At 39.0% G+C, this 16,500-nt stretch overlaps 1 protein-coding gene across 1 annotated transcript; it reads left to right on the forward strand.

The window, feature by feature from the left end:
• Positions 1-3: 3 nt before the first annotated feature.
• On the forward strand, positions 4-15,357 carry LOC132990757 (synaptic vesicle glycoprotein 2A-like). The gene is made up of 13 exons (XM_061059157.1): positions 4-168; positions 4,498-5,239; positions 5,996-6,176; positions 6,728-6,879; positions 7,670-7,803; positions 7,997-8,086; positions 8,699-8,806; positions 9,952-10,040; positions 10,134-10,298; positions 10,394-10,527; positions 13,609-13,815; positions 13,902-14,061; positions 14,638-15,357. Exons 2-13 carry the CDS (start codon positions 4,630-4,632, stop codon positions 14,819-14,821), a joined length of 2,214 nt encoding a protein of 737 aa, XP_060915140.1. The 5' UTR covers positions 4-168; positions 4,498-4,629; the 3' UTR covers positions 14,822-15,357.
• Positions 15,358-16,500: the final 1,143 nt, after the last annotated feature.

Consider the following 16,500-nt stretch of genomic DNA (forward strand, 5'->3'; position numbering starts at 1 on the left):
ATCACTGAGTGTGTGTGGATGGCGTGGGCTTCTCTCCTCCAAACCAGCACAGCATCCTCATCATCACTCGGTTTCACAGCGACAGCCCCGTACGCATCATCATCCTCATCTTCCTCCCCATCCTCCTCATCACCATCTCTGAAGAGGGAGCACCGCGCAGGGAGAGAGGTGAGCTTCTACAATATCTTCTACATTAATGAGCATGTTTTAAAGGGACTGACGGCGTGTTATAGCGCATTTATTCATTTTTTTTTTTAGCGTTAAGACATCACGGGTAAAGAGACGATGGGCGTGTTCTCCAACCCGTTTGCTTCACACAGCAATTAAGATCGATTTTGTGAATCGGGACGCGGGCCTTTCTATAATCTAATCCAAGTCGTGACAAGCTGTTGGCAAGTGAGATTTCTAAGAATGAACGCAGATGTCAGGAAGCAGACGTGGAAACACTCTCGGCTGCTATTTGTGACAGATTAATATTAATCCAGCCATTTGTTTAAATTGGCCTGTTAGCGATAAGGCCCTTTTCTTTTGCATAAATGAAGACGATTATGACTGAGTGGGTGATTTATATTTGCTTATTATCAAGCAGTCTTGAATTAAGGCGTCTAATACGAACCCTGCAAGACACTAAACCCAACAACATATGCTGATATTTCTACTATGTTGAAAATACATGCATTTGAACGCATATTAATAAGATAAAAATACGATTTTTTTTCTGCTTGTGTATATGATTACCTCTTATCTTCAGTTGTCCATTTCATTCATAACGGAAACTCACGACTGATCAAAAGATCTGATGCTTTTATATCTTGGGTGCATGTGATGTGATGGCTATCAGCTCTGCTCGCCCTACAAGGAAATGGTAAACTGATGCTGATTGATTTTTGAATAGAGGGGGAGGGAAAGAAACAAACATTGAAAGGCTTGCTCAGGCCAGGGAGCAATAACAGCCCCTTTACCTCTTCCTCTTCCTCATCCTCAGACCTGCCTGCTCTTCTTCACTGACACGGATGTGTGTTGTAGTCTGCTGTCAAGTTGACAACAGTGAAGAATCAAGAAGAGTGACTTCACAGCCTTTAGAAAGGATGTGAAGTCACTCTTCTTTTGGTTTTACTCTGAATTATAATGAAATGAGCGAAGCTGTTTCTTACCTGTTGCATAAAGGATTCAATAAGTAAAGAACTCTATCTATCTATCTATCTATCTATCTATCTATATTACACCCACCAAATGCTATTACTTTTACACTATTGAGTCTGAGAAGAATATACGTTGGAGGTTCTCTTGCAACATCTTTCAAACATTTCTGACATGTCATAATAGGAAAACAGGTGAACACAATACAACAAGTCATGGTTGAATGACCTTTCAGCCTCTGCTTGTGTTCACCGTGCATCTCACTGACATGGTCACAGCACTGTCATCTTTGTGTCTATCCACTGAGGCAACTTTCAATTAAGGTGTGAAAAAAGGCAATATCAAAGGTGTGTGTGGTGGAGCCATTTAAAATACTGGAATAATGACCAAACAATGAGAACTTCATTAGTATAAGCCTTTTTTTTTTTTTTTTTAACAGTAGACATTGTTATTTAGCATGGAAAGGAAAGCACTGGTGCTACTTTAAGCACACAGCGGCCATTTTCCTCTGACATCTCATTCAGGGTGGAAAGCTCATATTCTTTACTATCATTACAATTTAACAATTTCTTGAGTGATAAGAAACTCTGAAAAAAGGCATAGTGACAATCTTCAGGAATATTGGAGCAATAATCAAGTAGCCTAAATACAACGTGTTTGATAACCCATTAGCTACCAACCATATAGCCTACTCTATATAGGCTACATATTATTATTTACAGTCTGTGCTACCAAAAGACAACAGCTAATATTAGCATACAGTCACCTCTTAGAGAAAATATTACAGATAGCTAGCTAACCTTACCTCATATGTGTTATGTTCTACAATATGAACAGTAAATTCCTAGCTAATGGTAGCTATAGTGTTAGCAAGGTACTGATTGCTTATATTAGCTGTTGCATTGGTTGCTAATAGGTAATCAAATATGTTATTTTCACACTTTAGCTCATTATAAGTTAAGTTTAAGTCCCCTTCAGCTAGAGACCTTAAAACACCTGTGCAGGGAAACTTTCATGTGTTTGCAGTAGCTTAACCAAACTCTGCTTTCTTGATGTTTCCTTGTTTTCTCCAGGCTTGTGTGTTTGTTAGGGGATCGTAATTGCAGGCCTGTTAGTGCTTGAGTTCAGGATATTATTAGGTTAGAGACCCAACAGTTTATCCGGGCTGACCAGGCCAGCGGGGCTCCTTAAATCAGTGCCAGTAAATCTGCTCGACTCGCTGACAGTGAAGGCTTATGACCGGGGATTATGTTTCAATGTACAAAATAGAGATGCTGGAATATGATTACTGTTGGTGCTAACTTCATTATCCATGATAGTAAACATTATAATTAACACCCGTCTTACTGAACTTATTATAGTGTACATCTTAACAGCAGCTAGTAGATCTACTCACGTTAACTGCACCATTAAACAAACAGAATTTTATTCAGGACATACTTTTGTTAACATTTACAGAGTATTTTTGTCTGTTTATTTATTGATTTAAATAACAGAGAGATCAATTCTGCTATTCTGTAATTACAAAAGGTGAAGTTTTCAAGGCTGATCCTGTTTTTTTTTTTTATATCTAAACATACTTACTGTGGACTGTTTCTTGTAAAAAAAAAAAAAGTAGATTAAAAAGCACTGTGTGGGGAATTACACATAACAGAAAATATTAATTTAAAGAATCAGAAGAAAAATATCACCAAGAAATTTCACAGATTTCTTTTAAAGGCTAATCAGTCTGACCCCTAACTTCTTTACCAAAATGGGTTTTGCACTCTGTATCAGGCAGACATTTAAAGCTGGGGGGGTCGAAGGGAGCTTAGCTATGATGTATTTAATTCTTTCTGCTGTTTCCACTGCACCTCCAAATCAAAGCGTCATGTCTTATTGCACATTGACCTGAGGCTCACAGTGTCTTAATACAAATGCATATGGATGTGTGTATCATCAGTGAACTATACAAGTCAGTGACTTATACATTTTCTTCTCTCAAAAGGAGATGTGATTCTGCAACAGAAAGATTAAACATATCAATTTCCTGTCCACAAAAAAAAAAAAATCAATTTCAGGCCTCATTTGTTTTTTCCCTCGCAGCTCCTCTTAATCATTAGTTTTTTCAAATAAGGAACATTTTACAGCTTTATCTGATTAATTCATTTTGGTTTCATCCAATATTGTAAATGTGTTCTTGTCCAGCTTCACATTGAGTTGATTACACTTTTCAAAAGCTCAGATTTCAGTTCAGGTTTTTGTGTGCAGTCATTAACAGAACTAATGAAAAAGATGTATTTTTGTGATATAGAGAAGGCATTGCTGAGATTGTGTTTTGTCTGATCCTTTGAAACACTTTCTCAGTCACATTACATTAATATCATGGGTAGGATTGCAGCTTTTCACCAGGAACTTTAAATGAGGCGTTCAGGGCATTTCTGCACCGAGAGACATCCATTAAAAATCAACCTCACTCTTCCAGACTTCATGTCTCGCCCTTGTAATTACTTCTCAGGCCGCCTGTGACTCAGCAGTGAGCGCCAATGGACTGAGATAGAAATACAACAGGTGTAGGCTGATGTAAACTGCATCATGGGGTGGTTTGGTTAGCTGAATTGTAAAAGAAGATGGATTAGTCCAAAGAAGAAAAAAACACGTCTGGACAGTGATAGGCATGGTTGAATTTAACAAGATAAATTCACTTTCAGCTTTGGTAAAGACACCATGGCAAACAAGACAAAATGACTGGACACAGCACCATTTTTGGTACCTTTTTCAGTCTTTCTTTCAGGCTTTTGTAAGCCCTAATTTAATTCATTGTTTTTTTGTCTCTTTGAAGCACATTTTGGTCTCTTTCTTTGATGTCTTTTTGCTCTGTTTGTGATAGTTTTGTTTCTCTTAATATTCCCCTTTCTCTCTTTTTCTGTCTTTTTTAAAATCTCTACAAAGTCAGATAAATTGTAGTTTGTGGTCTTTGTAGTTATGTCTTTCTCTTTGTGGTCAGTTAAAATCTTTTGTTTGTCATTTCGCATCTACTTGGAGCAGTTTTGCTTCCCCTTTTAAGGTCTCTTCTGTCTCTCTCAGCTCTCCTTTCACCTCTTTGTTGTGGCTTTGTGTCTACTTTCTTTGAGCCCTTGTAGCAATTTTTTCTTCTGATTTGCCATTTTGTGTCCCTTTTAGTTTTTCATCAGACGAGAGGCCTACTAGGTCATCTGTTGTAAGGTGTCACCAGTAATATGATGCGGCAGTTTCAAAGCTCCTATCAAATGCTTCTCTTTTTTTTTTTTACCATAATCCTCCAACTACTTGCAAGATTAATTAAAAAAAATAAACATAAATTAAATGGTCTCATTTATTTTCCATTTTTCTCCACAGATATAAGAAAAAACAGTTTACATTCAAGTCAGTCACCTTGTCTGATCGTTGTGGCACTCCTTCAATAAATTCAAACAGGTGGTTTCTCCACTTAACCTTTGACCACCTTTACATTTGCCAAACCTCTTTAAAATGGAGGAAGGCTACCAAAACCGGACTGCCTTCATAAAAGGTGCCAAAGACATTGCCAAAGAAGTCAAGCGACAAGCGAGTAAGAAGGTCGGCCGTTCGGTGGATCGAGTGACTGATGAGTACAGCAAGCGCTCCTATAGCCGCTTCGAGGAGGACGATGATGATGACTACCCGACACAGGGCAGCCAGGATGGAGGCTATTACCGCGGAGACAGCCAGGCGGCCAATGACGAAGAGGGCGGCCACAGTGACTCCACAGAGGGCCACGATGAAGACGATGAGATCTACGAGGGCGAGTACCAGGGGATTCCCAGGGCAGAGTCGGGAAAGGGAAGCCTTGCAGGAGGCCCGGGGTCGGTGAGGGCAGACGCTCAGCAGTTCAGAGACATCGGAGTGTCTGAGGCAGAGAGGAGGAAGGACCAGGAGGAGCTGGCTCAACAGTACGAGACCATTCTACAGGAGTGTGGTCACGGGAAGTTCCAGTGGACCCTGTACTTTGTGCTGGGGCTGGCTCTAATGGCGGATGGTGTGGAGATCTTCGTGGTCGGGTTTGTGCTGCCCAGCGCTGAGAAGGATATGTGCCTGTCCGAACCCAACAAGAGCATGCTGGGTAAGTGATTGTGTCTTCTACTTCTGTTGTACCGGCTCTGGTTTTTTGTAGTATCACACCTCGTCCTGAGAGCAGGCAAGTGTCCTACAATCGTTTAGCACATTCAACAAGATTCTAGACCACTTTTACTGAGGGGGCCAAACTGGGGCCAGTTGTTTTGTCAGAGGGGAACATTAAACCCAGGTGAAAAATAGACAAAGATAATCGCTTTAAAATATATATTATGCCAAATAATAGCACACATCATTAAATACCATGATTTATATTTGTTTCAGTAAGAGTATGTAATACTAGATTGTGAGTCTGGTTGTTGAGTCATATGTGTTATTAGGGGGGCTCTTCCTTTTGGAAGGGAGGCCACAAGGGGGGGCCAAGCTCAGAGTTACAGGGGCACTGGCCCCTGTTGGCCCCTACCTAGAACCGCCCATGTATAAGCTAACTAAATCCTTTATCAGGTGTGCACTGAAGTAAAAACTGAGGGCTGAGATGCATAATAACTTCTTGTATGTTTTGCTGTTTGTAACGTGCAATTAATTATTTTTTGAAGAAATAAAAAAAACCCAGCGCATTACTGCTCGGAATATCTGAACTGTTTCCTGCATGTTTTGAATGTCCTCTTGTCAGCAGAGTAAGTTTACACTTGCAAAGCCAATAATGCAATACCAGATAAAAAGTTCTGCATTTAAATTTAACAAACACTGACATTTTGTGCCCTTCTCTCTCTCCCTCCCTCTCTCTCTCTCTCTCACTCCACAGGTCTGATTGTATACTTTGGGATGATGGTGGGGGCGTTCCTCTGGGGGGCTATGGCTGACCGGATAGGTCGTCGACAGTCTCTTCTCATCTCTCTCTCCATCAACAGTATCTTCTCCTTCTTCTCCTCTTTCGTCCAGGGATACAGCACCTTTCTGTTTTGCCGGCTCCTCTCAGGTGTTGGGTAAATTGAAAACTTTATGTATCATTTTTACATTTTGGGTCACTTTAATTCTGATTTGTTAATCGCTTCACCTTACAATACATGTATTCTCTGTTGTAGTAGCTCACTGCCCAATTTTGAGTGTGACTGTACCATTAGTAGATTTCCTGTCTTAATTATCTTCTGGTATATAGAATGTTTTGAAAACGTGAAAGCCTTGACATTATTTAAAATTGCAGTTTCTCTGGTTCATTGAAGTGGCAAATTGAGACTGAAAATCTAATTGTGGTCCAATCAATCAAAGTTAGTGCTACACCAAGATGGTGAAGGGATACAAACAAATGTGTTTTAGATTTTTGGGCCCAAAAAAACAAACAGTTTAGTAAAATAAGGATTGGAGGATGAAAATTCAGGATGTGTTAATCTTGTTATACCTACAGGAGTTTGCAGAGGTGTAAATCCTATATTTTAAAATGCCGAGAATCTGAGAATCTTATTCATACGTGTGTGTCTCTTGAATTCTGTTGTAAAACATTAAACACTTCATCTTAGTTTGTTTCTGATCTTTACAGGATCGGTGGCTCAATTCCCATCGTGTTTTCATTCTACTCTGAATTTCTGGCCCAAGAGAAACGTGGTGAGCACCTCAGCTGGCTCTGCATGTTCTGGATGATCGGGGGAATATATGCATCTGCCATGGCCTGGGCTATAATCCCACATTATGGTGAGTAAGGAAACAGTTACCCTCCCTGAGGTTGCGGGTTAGCAATCCAAGATAGCTAATGTTCCTCATTTTGGTTTTCAATCACAGCCATAGTTCACCACTTTTGGAAATATACTTTTTAGCTTTTTGCAAGGAGTTAGGTGAAATGTAGATAACACACTGAACACACATGTGAATATTTAATATAAGGCTATAAATAGTTATCTTAGCTTAGTTTAGCTGTATATAGAGACGATTCCTTGTCTCTGAAAAGTCCTAGTGAAAAAAATAATCTGCTACATATCCCCTGGAAAATGCTTGTTTTCTTCGCTCTCTTTGTGTGAACAAAATAAATTATATGACATTTATAATAACTGAGCTTTCAAGCCACTGGTAGACGATTTGGATTATGCCACCTTTTGACAGAGCTAGGACAGCTGTTATCAACCTAATGCTAAGCTAAACAGCTGGAAACATCAGCTTCATGTTTAACTGACAAAAGTGAACACAGTTTCAGTTTTCTCATAAAAATCTCTACTAGAAAGTGAATAAGCACATTTCAGTATAAACTAGTTGGTGAAATCATGCAGGCAATAAGCCTGTTAGCTGGAAAGCATCTTCTCAGAGACACGCTGCACTGAGGCTGACCTCTGACTTCCCTGGAGGCAAGAAAACAAGAACATGGTTCATCCTGTGTCACATCAAATTAAATAAACTCTTGACTGACCTTATTGATTTGAATCATGTTTGTAGGGTAAAGTGTGAAGTGTGAGCTCATTTCTTTGGGTTGTTTTGTGTTCTTGGTCAACAGGATGGAGTTTCCAGATGGGCTCTGCTTACCAGTTCCACAGCTGGCGTGTGTTTGTTTTAGTGTGCGCTTTTCCCGCTGTTGCTGCCATCGCTGCCCTCAGTGCCATGCCAGAGAGCCCACGCTTCTACTTAGAGGTCAGCACATGTGAATGTCAAGTGTCAGCTGCTCGCACAGCTAGAAGTTATTGCTGAGACAAAAACCCAAAGCTTAAAGTGCTTTGTCTTGAGAACGATTTTTCTTCTTCTGATTATTTAATCGAAGGGGATACGATTTTACAGAAAGAATATTAAAAATGTTCACAATATGTTGTGTACTTTTTTCAAACAGAATGGCAAACATGACGAAGGCTGGATGATTCTGAAGCAAGTTCACGACACTAATATGCGAGCAAAGGGACACCCAGAGAAAGTGTTTTCTGTGAGTATATCTATATGTAAATAAAATCTACTTTCAGGTTTAAATGTGTTGAAATAAAAACATGTCAAAGTGACAAAAAGAAAAGAAGAAAGAGAAAATTAAATCTGTGTTTTTGTAGTTAAAAACGAGTTGTGGGAGCAGAAGAGGATTCTGTCATTGATTTAGTAACTCTTAATAAAGGAAAAAGTAAAACTTCCTTTTTTTAAGACTCAAACATTTCAAACATTTTGTTTTTTTAATGCAAATTTTAAGGCACAGGGTAAAGTGGGAATGCATCACAATTTGAGGAAAAATCCTCTGCAGGATACAGAGAAGAAGAAGGAAATCTTTTTTATTTTGAGATTTTTTTTTTTGTGCCTTTATTGGTAAATGGATAGAGTTAAAATTGGAGAGAGAGGGGGAGAGTGGGCAATGACATGCCAGAAAGTAGCCACAGGTCAGATTTGAACCCGACCCGTCCGCTTCGAGGACTACAGCCTCAGTACATCGGCACCCCCCAGAAATCTTTTTCAGAGATGTCACTTGTCAAAACGTTTTGATTATCAAGAAGATTCCTTCTCTGACAACTGGCTGGAGTTGGCTTCTGAAACACTTTTGTCTCTTTCATCCAAGGTCACCACAATTAAGACGGTGAAACAGATGGACGAGCTGGTGGACACTGGCACCGACACTCCCATCTGGCAGCGTTACCGGCTGAAGATCATGAGCCTCTCCCAACAGGTGAGTGAAATCCAGCAGGAATTATCTTTAAACAGTCAAAGTAATAAAGCAGTAACCCAGTAAACCTGGGTTTTTATTTGAGCAAATGGGAGATTTTTGTTATTCAAACATAATCTGTAGCCAAATTTAAAAAACAGGAAGTAAAAGAACGCTGTAGATCTGAGATAGTTACAGTTAGTACCAAATTATGACTCTGGGCTCATTAAAGGTCTCAGTGGAGTTTGAATTTGTGTAAATGAGCAGCAGGGATGGAGATGTGGGTGGAAGCAAGGCCAGCGTTTTCCCTATTTATTATTTTCTTCTCTTGACCTTTGTTGGTAAAGAGAAATTTAAAAGGAAAATCAACAAATGTATGTATTTCCTGCCATATAAACATCAGACCATGGCATTTTGACAGCTTAAATTGAATTGGATGAAACGAATGAAAACAAAAATATGCATTTTTGCTGGTAGTGTTTGGACCCAGTGCCTCTATAACTTAGATTGAAACTGAGAATTTAAGTTTGCAAGGTTTGCAAATGTAATTGTATCACACATTTAATGCAGCATCAATGCTCAATGAGGACCTTTACTAGCTTTGTGCATCATTATCAAATTGCATTCAGACTACATCTACACATCTACACCCTCCATTTTCTTCAATGTTTATGAATGCACCACCCCTCTGTTTAATGCCTGTACTAAAAAAATCACTGTTGAAGTTAGAGCTGTAAAGATACAATTCCCTGTGATGGCCAAACAAACAAAATCTGTCAAGAGGAAATCTTGCAGGAAACATTCACGGCTGATTATTCTGCTCTTGCTTTACAAGATATTTAGCAGATAGCTAACATTTGATCCATGAAACTAAAGACCCAGTACACTGGAGTAGATTTGAGGGTTTTTAGAACGGATTCCTCCTTTTTTGTAAAACTGTGAAAACATAAAATGCATGACAAGCTGCCCATATAAATATACATAGTCATATAACTCAGTTAAACACATAGCCTTGATTTAGCTGTGAAAAGTGCCTGTTTCAGCTCAGAAATGTCTATGAATTGAAAAATTATAGGATTAAAGGAAGAACTATGCAACGTTTGCACATGTAAAATATGTTAAATGAGTTTAAACTTTAAAAATTGTGTCTTTTTGTGTACATGTTGCAGATCAAGGACAACATTCTTGCGTGTTTCAGCCCAGAGTATAAACGGAGGACTTTCATGCTCATGGCCGTTTGGTTCACTATGTCTTTCAGGTAAAATAAAGACTCATAAAACATTTCCTATTGGATGAATCACATTCATTATTGAGGCTCATTGTATCTGTCCTGACTGTGAAAACTCTGCAGCTACTATGGACTGACGGTGTGGTTCCCCGACATGATCAAGTACATCCAGAGGCAGGAATATGAAGCACGCACAAAGACCTTCACTAAGGAGCGAGTGGAGCACGTCACCTTTAACTTCACCCTGGAAAACCAAATCCATCGCCAAGGACACTACTTCAATGACAAGTACATGTTTTGTGAGCTTAAAGAAACAGAGCCTGTAGAATTAGATTCATGTTTTGTATGTATACAAAAATGCAACCATGTGACTCGTTCTCCAGGTTCCTGAACCTGAAGATGAAGTCGATGGTGTTTGAGGACTCTGTGTTTGAGGAGTGCTACTTTGAGGACATCACCTCCACACACACCTTCTTCAGAAACTGCACTTTTGTTGCAAGTTTGTTCTACAATACAGGTACATATGAGTGTAAAACAATGGTGTGTGTGCGCTTGTTAGTGATGTGTGTTAGGTTTTTAAAACAGGGCTTCCAAGGAATTTTAAATCAGTTAGAATCTTGAATATTCACAGTTAAAAATGTTAAGTCACTAGTTATTTCAGACATACTAGTAATGACAAACTTTGCATTTGTAGTAATCTTTCTTATCATGAAAGTGGGTGTTGATTCACATCATCCAGGAGAAAGTGGAACAGTGTCCTTCAGCCATCAGTTGGTGTCACAGCAGAGAGAGAAGGAGGAAGCAGCGTATCGTTTTCTCCTGTCTTTGCTGAGTTTACTGTATACAGTCACTGTCGTCATCAAGTGCTAAATCAAAGAAAAAACAAGCTAAATCATAGATGCAGATAAAGACAGGCGAACCCTCTGCCATGATGCTGTTTGGATCTCTTTTAGAATGAGCTCCAAAAACCCAAATGGCATCAGCGTTTAGAGGCTGCCAAAGAAAACCAAACTGAGATCTTTGAAGTTGCTAATGGATTCTTTTTCAGTAAAGAAAATGTCAAGAAGAACTGTTAAATTCCTTTCGCAAACTCAATGAGTGCAAGGTTTAGTCTACATTAAATGGTTCTATCAAAAGTCCACAATCTAAAGATGTTCAATATAAACCTGCATGATTATTTTTCTTTGACAATTTAAAGAAAGGAGAAGAAGCTGAACACGGTTAAGTTGGGGGAACATATTTGACTATTTACACATTCAACAGACATGTCGCAACATTAACTTTAATTTGAAAGAATGTTTCTGGAAACCCTGCGTGTAGGCATGTTAGTCTCATTATCCCCCTTTCTTTCCGCCAAACGCTTCACTATTAGTGCTAAATATCGGCTTACTGTGTCTATCTGCTGCTGGACATGCACCCTGCATCCTGGCTGAAACAAACGCATGCTGTTTATCAAATCAATGCTGATGGATGTAGGGAATAAAAACACTGAAGTTGCAAACCATGAGACCAAAGCAACAGTTAATAAGACACTTTAACGATCACTGTGGTGTTGAGGGGATTATCAGAGTCTAGTGATTATTATCTGTCTGAAATGTCGATGTGTGTCTTTTTAAAGTGATGTAAAACAGAGAAAAACAGAAAATCACTATACTTGTGTACCACATGCTCTTTGGAAGTCAACAGGATTTATCATTACATGAATTTAAATCACTTTATTATGACCTGAAGTAGAAATAGAGAAAAGATTAAACCCATTTGTTCAGCTGGACCGCAACCATAGAAACAATCTGTTGCCAGTATCCCGGGGTTACCTCGCTGCAGAAGTGTTGCTATAGCAACGTAAACATGGTCCAGACAAAGCAGAACAAGAGCTTCATCATTAGGAAAAAAAAAAAACAGATTTAGGAATGACACGACCTGACCAAAGACAAACATGTTTGTGCAAAATCTGCTCTAAAAATACACAAAAAGAAGGAAAAACAGTTTGTGTTGAAGCTGTAGTTTATGGTTTTGATTCCTGCTTGAATTTCAAATCAACATATCAGATTGAGCCTAAGAAGACGCTCAAACTCTGCCAACACAAGACTTTAATCTTAACCTCTTACAGCATCATCTAGTCCCTTATTCCAGCAGTACATTCTTTCATTTACATGTCATCTTTTGCATTTTAAACTTTATGATTATTCAGCTCTATGTCTGTCACCCTTTCACAAGGCTGTTATTAGTTATTGGTATGGATGCTTTTCAGCAGTGTCATCAGAAAATCGAACGATGCAGTTTGTGCAGCTGCAGAAAGTGAAAACAGAAAAGAGAGTAAAAGAGTAAGAGAGCTTTAACCTCGATGAAAGCTGGTGTTGAGAGACTTAGAGACCACTGCCGATCTTTTCTATTTGTCCTGTAATTTGATTATGAAAAGCTCCTGGTGATAGATGCATTTTAATGTTTCGTTTTTTTGCCCGAAAGGAATTTTGATTAAAAACAGATGCTGTCTTGGTTGTGTGGTGGCTGTGCAAACGTCCTGGTTTCTTGATTATTCAATCCCCTCTTTTCATGTTTTTTTGAAACCTAATAATTCATGCAGAATGGTTTGAAAGGTTTTGAGGACAGGCAGACAAAATTTCAGATTCTCTTCCTTCTAAAACATGAGGCTCATCATGCTTTCATCAAAACATTTTGTAGAAAACTTGTCATCTTTGTTGATAGTAAACTCCTACAAAGTCAATTTGAAGAGATATAATACATGTTGGTTCATCTTTTTTTTTTTACAGTCTGAAGTTATAAAGTTAGAGAGCTTTAATTCCTTATCTTAGTTTGGTATTCACCTCCAGCATATTTTTTTTTAGCTGCTCATGAAACAGATTGAATTCAAAACGGTTGCCTCTATATGACCTATAGAAGCTAACGACACCATCAGCTATGAGATCGATTCATTTCATATAGTAATAAATAAAGCCTATTACTTCTGCCTTACAATAGGAGTAATACAGAGCGGATTACAACACATTACCTAACAGCGTTTGTGAACGTTGTCTGTAGCAAAGATTCAGGGTGAGTGACACATTTGACGGGTTGAATACAGCAGGAGCATCTTTCCATTACAGAATACTAATCACACATGTACAGGTCAGAGAAGCAAAGAGGTCAAATGCTTCGTCCAGTGGGGCATGAAAGTTCCTTGCAGGAGAATATTAACTGTATTAACAGTATTTCCCTCCTGAAAGTAAGAGTGTCCATGCTGCCTTCAGGGTACTTTATAGTTTACCTCTTTTGATGACGCTGCCTCGTCTGAGAGGTCAAATCAAGGAGAAGATTTCTACAAGTTCTCTGTCATTGTTCAAGTAGATTTAGAGTGTTTCAGTATTTAAACATTTTGCCTTGATGTACTCTTCTATTGTCTGGATTTTTCAGAAAACACTTTTGTTCAATGAGAAAAAGTGAATGTTTGATCAATATGCTACTTCAAACAGAAGCAGATATTTTTCCTCCCTCTTTGCTTTTTTAAAATGACGTGCTTGCCGTTATGTCAGTCAATTCCTCATGTTAGATATTTTCAATAAGAGGGCAACGACTCTTCATTCTCTTTCTCTTTTATCAGATTTGTTCAAATACCGGTTCGTCGACTGCAAACTCGTCAACAGCACATTTCTGCACAACAAAGAGGGCTGCATCCTCGACTTCAGCGACGACTTCAACAATGCCTACATGATTTACTTTGTCAACTTCCTTGGCACGTTGGCTGTGTTGCCTGGCAACATCGTGTCAGCTCTATTAATGGACAAAATTGGTCGTTTAAGGATGCTCGGTGGGTAAATCTAATGACTTGTGGTTAACTCATTTGTGGCCATGAGGGCTGTTTTATTAGATTGTCCCCTTTTTGTCTCCAAACAGCCGGTTCCAGTGTCATTTCTTGTGTCAGCTGTTTCTTCCTGATGTTTGGAAACAGTGAGTCAGGGATGATTGCCCTCTTGTGTCTGTTTGGAGGAATCAGCATCGCCTCGTGGAACGCTCTGGATGTGATCACTGTGGAGCTCTACCCCTCAGATAAAAGGTAAAATGAAAGGCAGCAACTCATGGCTGTTTAAAAGATTTGACTTTTTGTCTAATACTGAAAAAAGCTTCTTTTTTTTTTCAAAACATTAGGGTATTATATTCAGTCAAACAACACGTTGCTCTTAATGTAGGAGCACAGATAGCACACATGTAGATACTGTTGCTTGGTGCACACATAAACGCTCATGCGTCAAAGCAGCAAAGGGAAGCAACACTCCTCGTTTCTCTCTGTTATGTGTAAGAAGTTACTTTCTTGCCTCACAAATTAAATTTTACTGAGTCAGCAGAATCTATGTGTGTCTTTAAGTCCATGAAGGCTGCAATAGGACTTGCTTCTACATCCGTAGTGTTTTAGATTTTTCCCTTGATCTCCTATTTTGACTGCTCTGATCTACAAATTTCAAATGAGGAGTTTCAAATGAGAAAAGTAAGACTATGTAAATTTTAAAACAGTAATGTGACACTCTGAGTGCAGACTCATTTAAAGGAGGAAACTAGTCATGAGTATTGTTTGTATTTGTTGCTGAATCTCTTAAATATGATCCATGTTTTGTGTCTATTTTCTTGTGTTCAGGTGCACAGCTTTTGGTTTCCTGAACGCTCTCTGTAAGCTGGCCGCCGTCTTGGGCATCAGCATCTTCCAGTCCTTCGTCGGCATCACCAAGGCCGTACCCATCTTATTTGCCGCCGGTGCGCTGGCCGCAGGTAGTTTCCTCGCAACAAAGTTACCTGAGACACGAGGCCAAGTGTTGCAATAAGAGACGCGGCCAGCAGTGGGCAGCAGGAGCACAGCTGGTCGTGTGTTGTTCGACAACTAGAGCCCTAACATCCCTGAGAGCTTCAGCGCTGCCTGTCACACACCAACAGAACAGACCGCCATCTCCATTGTTAGCCCAAGAATCCTTTGAAATATGGACTGCATCATTCAAAGTCTTCGCAGAGCCACAGTGACAAGACAAAGGGTACTATCAGGTACAAAAGATCCTTTTTAAAAAAGTGTGTTCCAACAGGTTGATGCAGTACAACATGTGGTGTGAAGTAACGATAGCATGCTATTTGTTTAGAGTTTTTTTTATGGGCCAGCAGATCCGTAATTCCAAACACAATTGAGGGAAAAGAGATGTCAATTAAAGAGGCTACAGTATTTATTTTAATTTTATTATTTTCAATTCTGACCTTGGCCATGTCGACTGACTTTCAGAGCTTGTTTTTACTTAAGTGTGGTGTTTACAATTCACTCTACATTCACAGCCAGAATAATATAATATTTTTCTTTTAGGATCTATCAAATGAATTCAATCAGGGGGAACTATATATTCTTTAAAAAAAAATGTAAAAAAAAAAACGCCCCAACTCTTGACCACTGCCTGCTTCTAAAAGCCAGATTTTCTGAGAGCTCTTATTTTCTACCAAATACGATCTAAACATTCCACTGAGGCCTGATTTATTCAGAATGTTTCTTATGTCCCTGCATAAGTCACGTCTCCTCCTCTTCTTTATGACCTCAGACACTCAAGACAGGCCGATCTGTTCTAAACGGGACTAGTTTGATCCAGCTTCTCGATGTTCCGTGTGAAACTCATGTTTTTATCCCATGTTGTCGAATCATACAGCTGCGGCAAAAACACAGGAACATCTGAGGGATGGATTTTGTTCTAGTGTCTCGATGTGAGAGCAGATGCTGTTGGTGTAAAAACGTTGCCTGAAGTAAGAAGTCATGTGTGTGTGTGTGGGATTGCTTGTGTGTTATGTGAGATAAGACAAAGCGTTGGTTTACTTGTTTGGACTCCTTCATTTCATCGCAGCAGTGCGGACCATAGTTTACTGATCCAACAGCAGAATGTACAGAGCAGCAGTCACACATTTTAGACAAATTATAACTAAATACATGAAGTAGCTCAGGTGTGGTGTACTGTTTAGACCATGTTTACAACTGATATTGTGTTTTACCACCACTCAACCAAATAATTGTACATACAGGATATTTAATTACCCTCCAGCTCCATCCAATAGCTTCATTTATCAGTCTTAATATCACAATAAGTTACGAATGAGTCATTTGATTTGTCATTTGAACCCCTCAAACATTTCTCTGTCAGAAAATGTTAAATTAAGGTCCAGTTATTTGCTTCTTCTTTTTTCATTAGCCTGCGACTTCGTCTGACTATCTGTCTGTCTGCTCTTCATTGAGGATACATTTTTTTAAGATGGCAGTTTTGTCTAAGCGTTCTCAGATTGTTTTAGTCATTTTAATTTAAGGCACACAACAACTCCATTCTTTAAATAGTGTTACGCCCCCTAGATGTCACTATGTTGCTTCATTTTTACTCATAAACACAAATTAAACGGGACCAAAAGAAGAAAAATCTGCAAAGATTAATCAGTCAGTGTGACACAAAAAGGATACTAGAGATTACAAAATACGGCTCTTATTTAA

The sequence above is a fragment of the Labrus mixtus genome, chromosome 16, assembly GCF_963584025.1.
Source record: "Labrus mixtus chromosome 16, fLabMix1.1, whole genome shotgun sequence".
Classification (NCBI taxonomy): domain Eukaryota; kingdom Metazoa; phylum Chordata; class Actinopteri; order Labriformes; family Labridae; genus Labrus; species Labrus mixtus.

Excerpts from the sequence above, each read along its gene's own strand:
- LOC132990757 (XM_061059157.1), top strand. The coding sequence starts at position 4,630 with ATGGAGGAAGGCTACCAAAACCGGACTGCCTTCATAAAAGGTGCCAAA. Across the intron at positions 7,804-7,996 it reads GCCCACGCTTCTACTTAGAG|AATGGCAAACATGACGAAGG; the intron begins GTCAGCACATGT and ends TTTTTCAAACAG. Across the intron at positions 10,528-13,608 it reads AAGTTTGTTCTACAATACAG|ATTTGTTCAAATACCGGTTC; the intron begins GTACATATGAGT and ends CTCTTTTATCAG.